Source organism: Podarcis pityusensis (assembly GCF_964106645.2).
Source record: "Podarcis pityusensis genome assembly, chromosome: 18".
Classification (NCBI taxonomy): Eukaryota; Metazoa; Chordata; class Lepidosauria; order Squamata; family Lacertidae; genus Podarcis; species Podarcis pityusensis.
Window position 1 is genome coordinate 3,108,196 of NC_138043.1, and position 16,605 is coordinate 3,124,800.

The window sequence follows — 16,605 nt, forward strand, 5'->3', positions numbered from 1 at the left end:
TGGACCTAAAAAATAATAAATTCAAAACATCAATAAAACCAGCTGTTCAAAATAAACATTGCAAGGAGAATTTACCTATTAAAATGCATGACAACTTGGGTATAAGTTGCTGCAGATCAGCAAACAGGCACTTACTGATTTTGTTCCGTTTGAAATGTGCTTCTTGTAAAATACCTCGAAGCAATTTCACAACGAAAAACATCAGCGATAAAAACAATTATAACATTTTGTTAAAAACCCAATCAAAACCAGTTTCACCCGTAAGATCATTGAGGGCAGAGAAAAGAAATGTCTAAGAAAACAGGAAATTTTCTGCAAATGTGTTCATGCTAGATGGAAGTTATTGCCCTTAAGCTTAAAAGGTTTCCTGGAGAGGGTTGCAAACTTCCTGGTTCTTTTTAAAAAACACAACCCCAAGATCGGTCCAATGGAAAAGAGAGACTCAGAAAACATTATTACAGAGAGACACCAGATGGCAAAAAGCAGCTCAAAAAATGCAAATAATTGTAAGCCCATTCTTGAATGATGCACAATGCTAAAAATAAATTAATATTATTAATTAGTATGATGGTTATTAATCGGAAGCCAACCGTTCTTCTTTGAAAACGCGAGCGTGCAGCATGTTGTGTGCTGAAAGGAAATTATAGCCGTACCTCGGCTCCCGAACAATCGAAAACCAGAAGCGACTGTTCCGGTTTTCGAACATCCGACGGGGCTTCCGCAGCTTCTGATTGGCTGCAGGAGCTTCCTGCAGCCAATCGGAATCCGCACTTTGGTTTTCTAACGTTTTGGAAGTTGAACGGACTTCTGGAATGGATTCTGTTTGACTTCCGAGATATGACTGTATATGAAAATGATGTACCGGTGGTATTTGATTCCTAGGAAGTTAGCAAAAATGTATAGAACCAGCAGAAATACCTGCCGGAAATGTAAAGAAAAAGAAGGTACCTTTTATCATGTGTGGTGGATGTGTGAGGTAATAAAAAACATTCTGGGAGATGATATATAATGGGGGGGGGAGTGTTTAAAATAACTTTTGTTTAAAAAAACCAGAAGCTTTTTTAATTAGGAATTATAGGTACCGAGATTCGAAAGGACCAGAAACGTCAACAGCCGCAAAATTAACTGGAAAGCTCAGGAACCAAGAGGACAAGAACTTTTAAAAAGAATGGGAGGAAATTATATTTTATTTAGGAGATCATTGTAAGCAGATGAAAACAGCAGGATTTTTCTCATTTGCAAGGTTACAAAGACTATGGACAATTTGGACGGATAAAAAATGTGGATAACGGATTTATATGCTGTTGTAAATATTGATATTAGGACCCATGGAGGGGATGGAGGGGGGGGGAAGTCTTGAGATTCAGGGCAATCTTTTTATATGGATTTTTAATTGATTTTGCAATAAGTCTATATTTTTCTAATGGCTTGGCTCTCCCACAGAAGCGAGACACCAGCAGTAATTATCTCAGGTTTATTGCTCAAACACATAAATCACTCCAGAGCTCCTTCACGCCGTGTCTGACTCCAAGTTTGCAGTTGCCTGAGTCTAAACTCTGACCCTTCCTCTTCTTCCAAAAGGGGGAAAAACCCTTTCGCTTCCACTCTTTTCCTCTCCTCTCACTGACCTTTTCGAGCCTTCGAGTTTTTAGGCTAGCTATTCCTGGCCTGGCCAATAGAAGGGGAAGAAATAGAGGCAGTGAGAGATTTTACTTTCTTGGGTTCCATGATCACTGCAGATGGTGACAGCAGTCACGAAATTAAGAGACGCCTGCTTCTGGGGAGAAAAGCGATGACAAACCTAGACAGCATCTTAAAAAGCAGAGACATCACCTTGCCGACAAAGGTCCGTATAGTTCAAGCTCTGGTTTTCCCAGTAGTGATGTATGGAAGGGAGAGCTGGACCACAAAGAAGGCTGATCGCCGAAGAATGGATGCTTTTGAGTACTGGTGCTGGAGGAGACTCTTGAGAGTCCCATGGACTGCAAGATGGTCAAACCTCTCCATTCTGAAGGAAATCAGCCCTGAGTGCTCACTGGAAGGACAAATCCTGAAGCTGAGGCTCCAAGACTTTGGCCACCTCAGGAGAAGAGAAGACTCCCTGGAAAAGACCCTGATGTTGGGAAAGATGGAGGGCGCAAGGAGAAGGGGACGACAGAGGACGAGATGGTGGGACAGTGTTCTCGAAGCTACCAGCATGAGTTTGACCAAACTGTGGGAGGCAGTGGAAGACAGGAGGGCCTGGCGTGCTCTGGTCCAGGGGGTCACGAAGAGGCGGACACGACTAAACAACAACAACAACAATTCCTGGCCTCTCCCCTTCCGTCTCTGAGCTAATATTGGCATTTTGTGGATCTTTGCTATCTGCTGCCTGCTCTCTGTTCTCCGAAGCTATGCCACTCGGCTGCCGCTCCTCCCTCTCACATTCCAGTCTCCTTATCTCTCTTTGCCAGCTTTCATCCCCAGCCTCTGTCCGCTCCGGAACGAAGCTGACATTTTAAAAAATCAAATGAAAAATATTTCATAAAAAAAAGAAAACGCCAGCATGCCACAACCACAGCGTAAGACGTGAGATCCAGGTTCTTATACCCCAGACGGCACCCACCTGTTCCTCTGTCGTCCATACGGGTCGGGCTTGCTGCACCCGGATGATGTCCTTGAGACTCTGGTACCAGCTGTTGGAGCCGCCAGCCAAGCTGATGGTGGCCGTGAAGATGTGGCTCCAGTCCTTTTGCATCTTGCCAGCCTGGGCGTAGAGGCGCCGCGAGCTCTTCTTGGATTCCGGGGCCAGCCACTGGCGCATGGCTTTGACGCCTTGCCGGCTGTCCGGCTCGCAGAAGACCACTATGGGGAAGTACTGGACGTAGTTGAGCCTCTCCACGGCTGCCGGGGTGATGTCCAAAAGGGCGTGTTTATCCTGGGAGACAGGAAAGCGACAAATGAGGCCGTCAATCGTGCATCTAGGGCGGCTATTTATCAACTCCATCTGAAACCAGGTGTGCAACCTGGAGGGCATTTTGGACTCACAGCCGTCAATGGAGGCGCAGGTCAATTCTGCATCCAGGGCGGCTGTCTGCCAACTCTATCTGAGACCCTCCCTGCCCGTGCACTGTCTGGCCAGAGTGGCGCATGCTCTGGTTATCTCCCGCCTGGACTACTGCCATGCGCTCTCCGTGGGGCTGCCTTTGAAGGTGACCCGGAAACTGCAACTAATCCAGAATGCGGCAGCTAGACTGGGGACTGGGGGCGGCCGCCAAGACCATATGGGACTCACAGTCATTTTGGACTCACAACTGTCCATAGAGGCACAGGTTAATTCTGCGTCCAGGGCATCTCCATCTGGTATGCAGGATGAGACCCTCCCTGCCCGCAGACTGTCTTGCCAGAGTGGTGCATGCTCTGGTTATCTCCCGCTTGGACTACTGCCATGCGCTCTCCATGGGGCTACCTTTGAAGGTGACCCGGAAACTGCAACTAATCCAGAATGCGGTAGCTAGACTGGGGACTGGGAGCGGCCGCCGAGACCATATAACACCGGTCCTGAAAGACCTACATTGGCTCCCAAGACGTTTCTGAGCACAATTCAAAGGTGCTGACCTTGAAAGCCCTAAATGTCCCTGTATCCCTGAAGGAGCATCTCCACACCCATCGTTCTGCCCAAACACTGAGGTCCAGCTCCGAGAGCCTTCTGGCGGTTCCCTCCCTGCGAGAAGTGAGGTTACAGGGAACCAGGCAGAGGGCCTTCTTGGTAGTGGCACCCGCCCTGTGGAACGCCCTCCCACCAGATGTCAAGGAGATAAACAACCATCTGACTTTTAGACGGTATCTGAAACCAGCCCTGTATTTATAACGTGTGTTGTTTAAATCTGATGTAAAAGACAAGACATTGCATGGTTCAAGAGAATAATAATAATAATAATAATAATAATAATAATAATAATTTATTTATACCCCACCCATCTGGCTGGGTTTCCCCAGCCACTCTGGGCAGCTTCCAACCAAATATTAAAAACAATACAGCGTCAGACATTAAAAACTTCCGTAAACAGGGCCGCCTTCAGATGTCTTTTAAAAGTAAAATAGTTGTTTATTGCCTTGACATCTGGTCAGTTGGCCCCTTTGCTGCAAGGAGCAACACCCAGAGTCTCCGAGTATAGATGGGAACATTCCCTAGAAAGCTTCTGCCAATCAGTGTGGAGAATGCTAAGCTGGAGGGAACAATGTGTTGATCTGGCAAAAGGCGGCTTCCTGTTTAAATCACCCCTCTGTTCAGAACTGTGGTGGCCAAGGGAGATTGCTATGAGGAATTATGAAAAAATGTAGCAAGCCATTGTGTCTGCAATGAATGCATTGCTTTGGGCCATTTGACACAAGTTCTGATTCAATCCCAAAAGCCTCTGCATCTCTGTCCATTATCTCTACTGTCCATTTTCTACGCCTGACAGGCACATAAAGGTAAAGGGACCCCTGACCATTAGGTCCAGTCGTGGCCGACTCTGGGGTTGCGGCGCTCATCTCGCTTTACTGGCCGAGGGAGCTGGCGTACAGCTTCCGGGTCATGTAGCCAGCAGGACTAAGCCGCTTCTGGCGAACCAGAGCAGCGCACGGAAACGCCGTTTACCTTCCTGCCGGAGCGGTACCTATTTATCTACTTGTGCTGGTGTGCTTTCGAAGTGCTAGGTTGGCAGGAGCAGGGACCGAGCAACGGGAGCTCACCCCATTGTGGGGATTCGAACCGCCGACCTTCTGATCGGCAAGTCCTAGGCTCTGTGGTTTAACCCACAGCGCCACCCGCATCTAAGCATTCTAAAACACAGACCAGTTGCTTCACCAGGCATCCTGGGTCATAAAGACAGAAGGTAGCTTTGATGTCGCTTTTGTTAGTTTTGTTAATCTTAGGGCCAGGAAGAGAGTTCAGGAAACAGAGTTCACAAGGATATGGTAAATACTACATTTCTTTCTTGTTTACTGCCTGTTTATGACCTTCAGGGTTTGCTAAATGCATTCCTCCTTGATTCCTGTTTTATTTATGCATGCTCAAAGTAGTCTTTGTAGTTAAAAGGATTTCTCGCATCTAACTTTGTACCCATGTAGTGGTTGTTTTTGAAATGCTCAGAGGACCTCGGATTGGTTCTTACAAGCGCTGTGTTAAAAGTTCTTCTGTTAATAAAAGGGACCTGGGCCAGGGTGTGAGAGGTGATTATTATTGGCACATCCTCCCAGAGTCTTGCTGGCCGAGCCTCGTGTGTTTTGTTTTAATCAGGGTCCGGTCCTTGCCTACACCTTCAGAACACAACACAGAACCATGAGGACTAGCGTCTTATTTTGAAGGGAAGGGCTTCAGAGAGAGGGAGCATTTGCTTCCCACCCCCTTGGACCCCAGTTTCGTGACGTTCCCACCGCCTCACTCCTCTAACCTGTTTTGCAATGTGCCACACGGAGTCCAGCTTGATAACCTTTGATGAGCTCCCTTCTCTCGCCACGCTCTCTAAAAATGGGGACGGAAAGAGAAAGAGAGAGAGATGGATATTGTTTTTCCATCTTTGACTGCGCAAGTGTCGGTCAAAGCACAGTGAGTCGGACAACATATGAAGACCTGGCCCTCCCGGCCCCACCGGACCATAGCTGTCAACTTACAGATTTGAAAATAAGGGACCAGCAGCCTCGAAAATAAGGGATCAGCAGCCAAAATAAGGGATTTTCTAAGCACAGGTATGTTCAACTTCTGAGCCCCTCCGAGCCAAAGGCAGAAAGCCCAGCCAGCAGCCAAACGAAGCCTCAAGCGGTGGTTCCCACAGCGCAGCAACCCAGCAAAGGGGATGCAGCAAGGAAAACCACCGTCACCTCTCCGCTGGGAAGCGCTGAGCAAAGGCGAGTCCCCAGGCAACGCGGCCGATTTGATCGGCATAAGGCATGCAAGCTCCACCCCCCAGTCGTTCTTAGACTCCTTATTGGGTGAGCAACGCAGCCAAGCAACCCAGTTGGAGCCTCCCTCCTCCCTGGCCGGCAGAGAGGGAGGGAGAGGAGCTGCTTCCTTTGAAACCCGGGAAATTTAAGAGACATCATCAGTAAGGGACAGCAGCAGGACACAGTGCTGGGATAAGGGGCTTTCCCGCCAAGTAAGGGACGGTTGACAGCTATGCACCGGACTCGGGTCGTAGGGAAGAAGGCTCACCTGCAATCTCAAACTGATCCGGCAATTCGGTGCTGAGTTTCTGCATGGCGATGTCGGCGATGGGTCCCAGGATCACGACCGGGCGCTTAAAGGTTGCTGCCGGGGAGGAGGAGGAGAGGAGGAAAGTCAGAGGGGTCCTGCTCATTTATTGCATCTATATCTCCCTCTGTCACGGAGGAGATCAGGGCGACGTTTTCTAGGCGATGCTCTGTGTATGTTTCGGACTACAACTCCCATCATCAACCGCCGGCCAGCATGGGAATTGTAGTCCAAAAAGGTCTGGAAGGTGCCAGGTCCTCAAAGGCCAATGGTTAAGCCTCACGCATAACATTGCATAAACATACCCAGTGTTTTTTTCTAATAAAATAAAATGTTTAGAGGTACTCTCATTTTGACTCAAGAAAACCACCGTTTTATAGTTCAAATCGGGGGAAATAAATACAGCGGACCCTCTGGTTACAGATATAATTTGTTCCAGGGGTCCGTACGTATCCTGAAAAATCCGCAAGTAGAGTCGCTGCTTCTGTGCATGCGCACAGTGTGATAGAGTGCTTCTTCGCATGTGCGCATGGCGAAACCTGGAAGAATGCACTTCCCGGTTTCCCGGTTTCGCAACCCAAAAGTTGCATTTCTGTATAGTAAATGGACAAAAGTACAAAAATTCACAGAATGTTAAGGGGTATGCGTACCCCTGCGTCCGTCCCCCCAGAAAAAAGCACTGAAAATACCCAAATATGCTATTATTGACCTTGTTACAGAAGAAGAAGAAGAAGAAGAAGAAGAAGTAGTAATAAATTTTATTTATACCCCAACCTCCCCAGCCAAGACTGGCTAACACCAGGTATAAAAACAATTGATTAAAATACAACTTAAAAACAAGATTAAAACACAACATTAAAATGCAGCCTCATTTCAGCAGAAACTCCAATCAAAAACTTTTTTTTGGGGGGGTGAAAACATCAAATCTTCACCAAGGCCAACTATCCAGACTGGTCCTACATGGGCCAGAAAAAATAAAATAAAATAGTGGGGCCCTAAGCTATAGCTTTGGGATGCGGGTGACGCTGTGGGTTAAACCACAGAGCCAAAGGGCTTGCCGATCAGAAGGTCGGCGGTTCGAATTCCTGTGATGGGGTGAGCTCCCGTTGCTCGGTCCCTGCTCCTGCCAACCTAGCAGTTCAAAAGCACATCAAAGTGCAAGTAGATAAATAGGCACCACTCCGGCGGGAAGGTAAACGGCGTTTCCGTGCGCTGCTCTGTTGCTCCAGGAGTGGCTTAGTCCTGCTGGCCACATGACCCGGAAGCTGTACGCCGGCTCCCTCGGCCAGTAAAGTGAGATGAGCGCCGCAACCCCAGAGCCGTCCATGACTGGACCTAACGGTCAGGGGTCCCTTTACCTTTAAGCTATGGCTTGTTTAGCTTATATGTAAATCCGGCACTGCCCACCGCTCTTGAAGTCCCCAAAAACAAGGCAAGTTGCCCTCACCTTCCTTCAGAACGACCCTCTCGTATGGCGGGTAATGCCCTTGCTTGGTCAGGGCAGACAGGTCCTCGCGACTCTTCCGCAGGTTCCTCTTTGCTCCTCGCAGGCCCCGCAGTTTCCAGAACTCAGCCCTCGGCCCTGAAGAGGCGGCTCCCGACGTGGCCTTGAGGACGGACTCCAAACTGGCGATCTGTTCTGCCCTGGGATGCAAAGGAGAACCACGGGATGGGTTGGGTGGAGGGTATTTCTCTTGGCAATGCCCCATTGATTCTCTATGGGGTTCAGGTCAGTCAGGCGAGTTTGCTGGCCAATGAAGCACAGTAATCCCATGGGATTACACCCATGACACAACCTTGATGGCAGAAAGTGAGGAGGAATTAAAGAGCCTTTTAATGAGGGTGAAAGAGGAGAGCGCAAAATATGGTTTGAAGCTCAACATCAAAAAAACGAAGATCATGGCCACTGGTCCCATCACCTCCTGGCAAATAGAAGGGGAGGAAATGGAGGCAGTGGGAGATTTTACTTTCTTGGGCTCCATGATCACTGCAGATGGTGACAGCAGCCACGAAATTAAAAGACGCCTGCTTCTTGGGAGAAAAGCGATGACAAACCTAGACAGCATCTTAAAAAGCAGAGACATCACCTTGCCCACAAAGGTCCGTATAGTTAAAGCTATGGTTTTCCCAGTAGTGATGTATGGAAGTGAGAGCTGGACCATCAAGAAGGCTGATGGCCGAAGAATGGATGCTTTTGAATTCTGGTGCTGGAGGAGACTCTTGTGAGTCCCATGGACTGCAAGAAGATCAAACCTCTCCATTCTTAAGGAATCAGCCCTGAGTGCTCACTGGAAGGACAGATCCTGAAGCTGAGGCTCCAAGACTTTGGCCACCTCCTGAGAAGAGAAGACTCCCTGGAAAAGACCCTGATGTTGGGAAAGATGGAGGGCGCAAGGAGAAGGGGACGACAGAGGACGAGATGGTGGGACAGTGTTCTTGAAGCTACCAGCATGAGGGAGGCAGTGGAAGACAGGAGTGCCTGGCGTGCTCTGGTCCATGGGGTCACAAAAGAGGCGGACACGACTAAACAACAACAAAAAATGCAGCCAATATAATTTAATGGCTAGAGTCTCCATTAATTCCCATAGGTCTAACTCTTGAGTATTTCTAATGCTGGAATTTATCAATAGGTCTACTCTGAGTATTTCTAATATCGGATTATATCACCCTGTGTAGCTATAGAGTCTCCGCTAATTGTAATGTGTCTTAACTAATATTGTACGAAATATTGCAATATTGTGCAGCCAGTAATGTATACAATTTAATACACTTGTCTTCTCTGATCGGGACTACCCCCGTGTAAAATAAGCCAGATCATGGGGTCACAAAGAGTTGGACATGACTAAACAACATAGGGACCCTCAGAGACAGCCCATCTCTGCCCAGGATACCTGTTTCGGTTTGGGATAATGCCCTTGTCGAGTTCCTGGAGATCTTTGCCCATCCGCATGGCTAGCCAGCTTCCGACTTTCCCCCGGTACATGGTGTCCACCACGTGGAAGACCTCACCACGGGTGAAGCTCAGAGCAGAGGGGGCGTCCTTCTCAAAATCAAAATGGGTGCGGATATAGAAGGAGTCGCCCACGTTGGACTTCACCATCTTCCTGTAGACTGATAGGAGGAGAGAGAGAGAAACAAAGGCTGGAACATTTTGATGTATTTTTCATCTTTGTTGGAAGCCGCCCAGAGCGGCTGGGGAAACCCAGCCAGATGGGTGGGGTACAAATATATTATTATTATTATTATTATTATTATTATTATTATTATTATTTTGAACCCCAGGCAAGCGACATTGCTCTCCATAATGCATGGGTAGGCAAACTAAGGCCCGGGGGCCGGATCCGGCCAAATCGTCTTCTCAGTCCCGCCCGCAGACGGTCCGGGAATCAGTGTGTTTTTCACATGAGTAGAATGTGTGCTTTTATTTACAATGCATCTCTGGGTTATTTGTGGGGCCTGCCTGGTGTTTTTAAAGGTAAAGGTAAAGGGACCCCTGACCATTAGGTCCAGTCGTGACCGACTCTGGGGTTGCGGCGCTCATCTCGCTTTACTGGCCGAGGGAGCCGGCGTCCAGCTTCCGGTTCATGTGGCCAGCAGGACTAAGCCGCTTCTGGCGAACCAGAGCAGCGCACGGAAACGCCGTTTACCTTCCTGCCAGAGCGGTACCTATTTATCTACTTGTACTTTGACGTGCTTTCGAACTGCTAGGTTGGCAGGAGCGGCGATCGAGCAACGGGAGCTCACCCTGCCATTGCGGGGATTCGAACTGCCAACCTTCTGATCGGCAAGCCCTAGGCTCTGTGGTTTAACCCACAGCACCACCCGCGTCCCCCCTGATTGTTTTCACATGAGTAGAATGTGTGCTTTTATTTAAAATCCACCTCTGGGTTTTTGTGGGGCCTGCCTGGTGTTTTTACACGAGTGGAATGTGTGCTTTTATTTCAAATGCATCTCTGGGTTATTTGTGGGGCATAGGAATTTGTTCATATATTTTTTTCAAAATATAGCCCGGCCCCCCACAAGGTCTGAGGGACAGTGGACCGGCCCCCAGCTGAAAAAGTTTACTGACCCCTGCAGAGCATCTCCCCTGTGGGAATGTTCAGGGTGGCAGGAGAGGATATATTGTTTATTAATATCCTACCTAACTTGCGCTAGGAAGTTCCTTTACTTAGCAGAGATAGATTCCCCTTTTTACACACACAGCTGACAGGTGGTTGCAGGCTCGTGTGAGCCTCTCACTATTATACAATTCAACCTGTCTCAAATTGAATTGTACATTCATGATAAGTTCCCTTGAATCCCTCTTCAAAGAATAAAGACGCCACTGAGGTAAACAAGTCGCCGTCACTGGGAGTCTCGGCGTTGCAGCGGGTTCCGGCTTCATGGCGCGGGCCGGATTTAGGACCCAGATGGGCCTGATCCAGCCCGGGGACCATAGTTTGCCGCCCCCTGGTTGAAAGTGTCATTTGGCAATTCGCTTATATATCTGAGTTTCCAACACTGATTACTCCAATGTTCAGCCTTGCTGGCATTCGGGAAGGCTAGAGGCTCCTGCAAAGACGCTGTTCTGCCAGCCTGTCTATCGCTCTCTTTTCTTGCCTTCCATTAAAAACAATAATAATAATAAATATTAAGGTAAAGGTAAAGGGACCCCTGACCATTAGGTCCAGTCATGACCGACTCTGGGGTTGTGGCGCTCATCTCGCTTTATTGGCCGAGGGAGCCGGCGTACAGCTTCCGGGTCGTGTGGCCAGCATGACTAAGCCGCTTCTGGTGAACCAGAGCAGCGCACGGAAATGCCGTTTACCTTCCTGCCGGAGCGGTACCTATTTATCTACTTGCACTGGCGTGCTTTCGAACTGCTAGGTTGGCAGGAGCAGGGACCGAGCAACAGGAGCTCACCCTGTTGTGGGGATTCGAACCGCCAACCTTCTGATCGGTAAGTCCTAGTTAAGCAATGGCAAATGAGGGCTGGAGGGACACGACAATGGCGAGTTACTCACTGTCCTGCTTATTCTGAACGTGCAACACCACCTCTTCGCCCGGCGACAGCTCCAGGAGGTACTGAATGGCCTCTTCGCGGGTGAGGTTATGAAAAACTTGCTCGTTCACCTGTGGGCAGGAGCCGGGGAGCAAGGAGTAAGGAAGCAGAGATAACCATGTTCCGCACCTCTGTCTGAATGCACACTTGTTTTCCCCTCTGAAATAAGACTCTTCCAAACTGCTCTGAGCAGTGCTTCTTAGCAGAGCATAGGTAAAGGTAAAGGGACCCCTGACCATTAGGCCCAGTGGTGGCCGACTCTGGGGTTGCGGCGCTCATCTCGCTTTACTGGCCGAGGGAGCCGGCGTCCAGCTTCCGGGTCATGTGGCCAGCAGGACTAAGCCGCTTCTGGAGAACCAGAGCAGCGCACGGAAACACCGTTTACCTTCCCGCCGGAGCGGTACCTATTTATCTACTTGCGCTTTGACGTGCTTTCAAACAGCTAGGTTGGCAGAAGCAGGGACCGAGCAATGGGAGCTCACCCCGTCATTGCGGGGATTCGAACCGCTGACCTTCTGATCGGCAAGCCCTAGGCTCTGTGGTTTAACCCACAGCGCCACCCGCGTGCCTTTAGTAGAGCATGAGACTCTTCAAAATCAGGGTCGTGGGTTCGAGTCTCGCAACAGGCAACATTTCCCTGCATTGCAAGGGGGTTGGGCTGGATGACCTTTGGGGGTGCCCTTTTTTCTCTCTGCGTCACACTTTCAGGATAAAAATCTGCTTGTGCCACACAACATTTATTTTTTACCGATAAGAAATACATTGGAAAACTAACTAGCGGTTCTTGTTTTATAACACAGAACCCAGCTACTTTACTGGGTCAGGAGCTGGGACAGAGCAACGGGAGCTCACCCCGTCGTGGGGATTCGAACCACCGACCTTCCGATCGGAAAGTCCAAGAGCAGGCATAGGCAAACTTGGCCCTCCAGATGTTTTGGGACTACAACTCCCATCATCCCTAGCTAACAGGACCAGTGGTCAGGGATTATACGTACATTTCCGAGCACAATTCAAAGTGTTTGTGCTGACCTTGAAAGCCCTAAATGGCCCAGTATACCTGAAGGAGCGTCTCAACTCCCATTGTTCTGCCCGGACACTGAGGTCCAGCACCGAGGGCCTTTTGGCGGTTCCCTCCCTGCGAGAAGCCAAGTTACAGGGAACCAGGCAGAGGGCCTTCTCGGTGGTGGCGCCCTCCCTGTGGAACGCCCTCCCACCAGATGTCAAAGAGAACAGCAACTACCAGACTTTTAGAAGACATCTGAAGGCAGCCCTGTTTAGGGAAGCTTTTAATGTTTGATGCGTTACTGTATTTTGATATTCTGTTGGAAGGCGCCCAGAGTGGCTGGGGAAACCCAGCCAGATGGGCGGGGTATAAATAATAAATTATGATGATGATGATGAAGATAGGAATTGTAGTCTCAAAACATCTGGAGGGCCGAGTTTGCCCATGCCTGCCCGAGAGGCTCAGTGGTTTAGACCACAGCGCCACCTGCGTCCCCATCACATCACAGACCTTGCGGACATCAGGCAGTCCTTGGGCGAGGGATCTGCTTACCTGAAGGATCTGGTCTCCTTCCTGGATCCCCTGGGTCTCAGCTGGGCTGCCTTCCTGCACCCCGGCGACGAAGATGCCGACATCGTTGCCACCGGCCAGACGGAGACCGATGCTCTTGGCTTTTATGAAACGGACCACTTTCGAAGCGGGGCTGTATCTGAAACAGGAGAGGACGAAAAATGCTCCCAGGGAATGTGAATGTATGGTTATTGGAATCAGTGGCGTAGCGTGGGTTGTCAGCACCCGGGGCAAGGCAAGTAATTTGCACCCCCTAACCCGTGGATTTGCGCCCCCTAACCCCCAGATGTTGCGCCCGGTGCGGCCGGCCCCCCCTGCACCCCCCCCACGCTACGCCACTGATTGGAATGTGATCTTGACCTGGCAGGGCCCCCTGAGATATAGACTGGCAAGCCTGTGGAAATCAACGGACAGACTGTGGGAATGTTTTTAACGGAGGTGTGGAAATGGCGTCTGTCCTTTATGTGATATGACTCTTGGAGAGTGTAAAACCCACACAGGAGATGTTTGTTTTCAACCCGCTTGTGAAGATTATCAGAGAAAGGAATATATGATAACAACAAGAAGATGAGGAAAATACCAAAGAGACTATCTGGACAGAACTGGATAGAACTGTTTAATTTAAGCAGCAGCAAGAGTGATCTTTGGACCCCTTTGGGAGCTTGAAGTATGGGCACCCCCAACAAAATTTTAAAAATCTGGCTGTATAATTTGGAACTAATGTGATTTGGAATTAATGTGGTTTGATTGGCCTGTTAATAAAAATATATATTTAAAAAAGAAAAAGAAAAATGCTCTCAGGGCCAGGATGCGTGCGGCCAACTCTGGAGCCGCTAGGACTCTCCCAAGCTCCTTACCCATAATTTGTGCCAGTCTGGGAGGCAACGGCATCAGCGTGGGCATCGTAGTCATTTTCAGGGCTCCCTTGGACTTCTGGCGAGGGGGACAGGACACAGAGACAGTCTGAAAACCACAACCTCCATTTCTTTTTTTTAAATAATTTTTATTGAATGATTTTACATTACAAAAAACAATACAGCCATACTACCCCTAAATATAATTAAGAAATAAAAATTACATACATCAATATTTAGTTTATTTGTTATTTACCGTCTTATTTCCTCCCAAACATTGCATACAACAACACACATATGTGCAGACACCCACACCCGCACACAAAATGATAATAATGAAAGTAAATATTTCCCCCCCTTTTATCTTCCAAAATCTTTTCTTCAACTTTGACTTCCTGTCAAGTCCCTTTGCGTATATTTTATCTTACCTTTGGATGTACACAAAACAATAAACCTTTCTATATAATTTTCCTAATACATTCTGAAAACATAACAAATCCTTAATTGTTGTCCACCTCCTTTTAGTTCTTTTATCACTCGAATGCTAGCACGGAGTCAAAACTATTATTGTATTTTTGAACATATCTTCTATAACCATCCCATTTCTCCGCAAATTTTTGCTTTGAGTTTCCTCTGAGTTTACTAGTCAGTTGAGCCATCTCCACCAATTCCTGTAATTTGATTTGCCAATCTGTTATTTTTGGAGCCTCGTGATCTTTCCATCCCTTGGCCACAAGTATACCTCCATTTCTAGACGAGGGTAGGTTTGCCTTACGCCTGGGTTTCCCTGGTAACCGCCCTACAAAATGGCTTCCGGGTGGATTTTTGCCGATCGGAAAAATGTCTGGGCAAACTCAGGACGTAAGGCAAGAATTATTATTTTTGAACGCTTAAAAAAATGCAAAAATAAGCCCCCAAACGTACATTCTGGGGGCAGGGGTGGGTGTCCCCCCCAAAAAAGCTCAAAAACAATTTTACAGGCAACCCGTTGGCACCGCACATTTTAATAATAATAATTTAATGTTTGTACCCCACCCGTTTGACTGGGTTGCCCCAGCTGAATGGGAAAACACAGTGAAGAATCAGGCATTAAAAAAGGCCTTTAATACCAATATTAAAACACTTAATAATAATAATAATAATTTATTATTTATACCCCGCCCATCTGGCTGGGTTTCCCCAGCCACTCTGGGCGGCTTCCAAAAGAATATTAAAATACTGTAATACATCAAACATTAAAAGCTTCCCTAAACAGGGCTGCCTTCAGATGTCTTCTAAAAGTCTGGTAGTTGTTGTTCTCTTTGACATCTGGTGGGAGGGCGTTCCACAGGGAGGGCGCCACTACCGAGAAGGCCCTCTGCCTGGTTCCCTGTAACTTGGCTTCTCGCAGTGAGGGAACCGCCAGAAGGCCCTCGGTGCTGGACCTCAGTGTCCGGGCAGAACGATGGGGGTGGAGACGCTCCTTCAGGTATACTGGACCGAGGCCGTTTAGGGCTTTAAAGGTCAGCACCAACACTTTGAATTGTGCTCGGAAACGTACTGGGAGCCAATGTAGGTCTTTCAAGACCGGTGTTATATGGTCTCGGCGGCCGCTCCCAGTCACCAGTCTGGCTGCTGCATTCTGGATTAGTTGTAGTTTCCGGGTCACCTTCAAAGGTAGCCCCACGTAGAGCGCATTGCAGTAGTCCAAGCGGGAGATAACCAGAGCATGCACCACTCTGGCAAGGCAGTCCGCGGGCAGATAGGGTCTCATCCTGCGTACCAGATGGAGCTGGTACATAGCTGCCCTGGACACGGATTTAACCTGTGCCTCCATGGACAGCTGTGAGTCCAAAATGACTCCCAGGCTGCGCACCTGGTCCTTCAGGGGCACGGTTACCCCATTCAGGACCAGGGAATCCCCCACACCTGCCCGCCTCCTGTCCCCCAGAAACAGTACTTCTGTTTTGTCAGGATTCAATCTCAATCTGTTTGCCGCCATCCATCCTCCAACCGCCTCCAGACACTCACACAGGACCGTCACCGCCTTCACTTAGGTTAGCGCAATATGATTTCAGCACTCTGGACAGAGCAGAAGCTCTTTTATTGCGCCCATTTCAAAGCACAGGCAAACTGACCAGAGCTGAACCCATAGCATACCCTTAAAAGCAGAAGCGGTCCACTTTAAACTGTCACGGATTGCCCCAAAGGATCCTGGGAGATGTAGTTTGCTGAGAGTTCTTAGGAGACCCCCCCCCAAGACTACAATTCCCAGAGTTCCCTGGGACAGAGGGACTGGTTGTTCAGCTGGGAAATTTAGTTCCGTGAGGGGATGAGAGGGTTCTCCTGAGAGTTAGCAGCACCCTGAACAAACTACAGATCCCAGAATTCCTGGAGTGTTTAAAGCGGTATTGCAGTTCTTTCAATGGTTGGGGGTGGATGGTGATTGATGGATTGAGGTTGAATAACAACAAGACAGAAGGACTGTTTTAGGGGAACAGGGGGCGGGCAGGTGCGGGGGGCTCCCTGGTCCTGAATGGGGTCACTGTGCCTCTGAAGGACCAGGTGCGCAGCCTGGGGGTCATTTTGGACTCACAGCTGTCCATGGAGGCGCAGGTCAATTCTGTGTCAGGGCAGCTCCATCTGGTGCGCAGGATGAGACCCTCCTTGCCCGCAGACTGTCTGGCCAGAGTGGTGCATGCTCTGGTTAATTCCCACTTGGACTACTGCCATGCACTTTACGTGGGGCTACCTTGGAAGGTGACCTGGAAACTGCAACTAATCCAGAATGTGGCAGCTAGACTGGGGACTGGGGGCGGCCGCCGAGACCACATAACACCGGTCTTGAAAGACCTACATTGGCTCCCAGGATGTTTCCGAGCACAATTCAAAGTGTTGGTGCTGACCTTGAAAGCTCTAAATAGCCCATTGTACCTGAAGGAGC

At 48.9% G+C, this 16,605-nt stretch overlaps 2 protein-coding genes across 6 annotated transcripts in view; one reads left to right on the forward strand and one right to left on the reverse strand.

The window, feature by feature from the left end:
• GAMT (guanidinoacetate N-methyltransferase) overlaps window positions 1-16,605 on the forward strand; it is a 242,831-nt gene that overhangs the window by 35,600 nt on the left and 190,626 nt on the right. The gene's annotated exons all lie outside the window — the stretch shown is intronic.
• TJP3 (tight junction protein 3) overlaps window positions 1-16,605 on the reverse strand; it is a 68,773-nt gene that overhangs the window by 12,550 nt on the left and 39,618 nt on the right. For all 4 annotated transcript variants that reach the window (XM_080988806.1, XM_080988804.1, XM_080988803.1 and 1 more), the window contains exons 10-17: window positions 13,686-13,761; window positions 12,811-12,967; window positions 11,218-11,326; window positions 9,106-9,325; window positions 7,662-7,858; window positions 6,176-6,271; window positions 5,418-5,488; window positions 2,606-2,917 (exon numbers count right to left, since the gene is read on the reverse strand). In XM_080988806.1, the coding sequence (XP_080844932.1) occupies window positions 2,606-2,917; window positions 5,418-5,488; window positions 6,176-6,271; window positions 7,662-7,858; window positions 9,106-9,325; window positions 11,218-11,326; window positions 12,811-12,967; window positions 13,686-13,761 (1,238 nt within the window). The remainder of the gene's footprint in view (window positions 1-2,605; window positions 2,918-5,417; window positions 5,489-6,175; window positions 6,272-7,661; window positions 7,859-9,105; window positions 9,326-11,217; window positions 11,327-12,810; window positions 12,968-13,685; window positions 13,762-16,605) is intronic.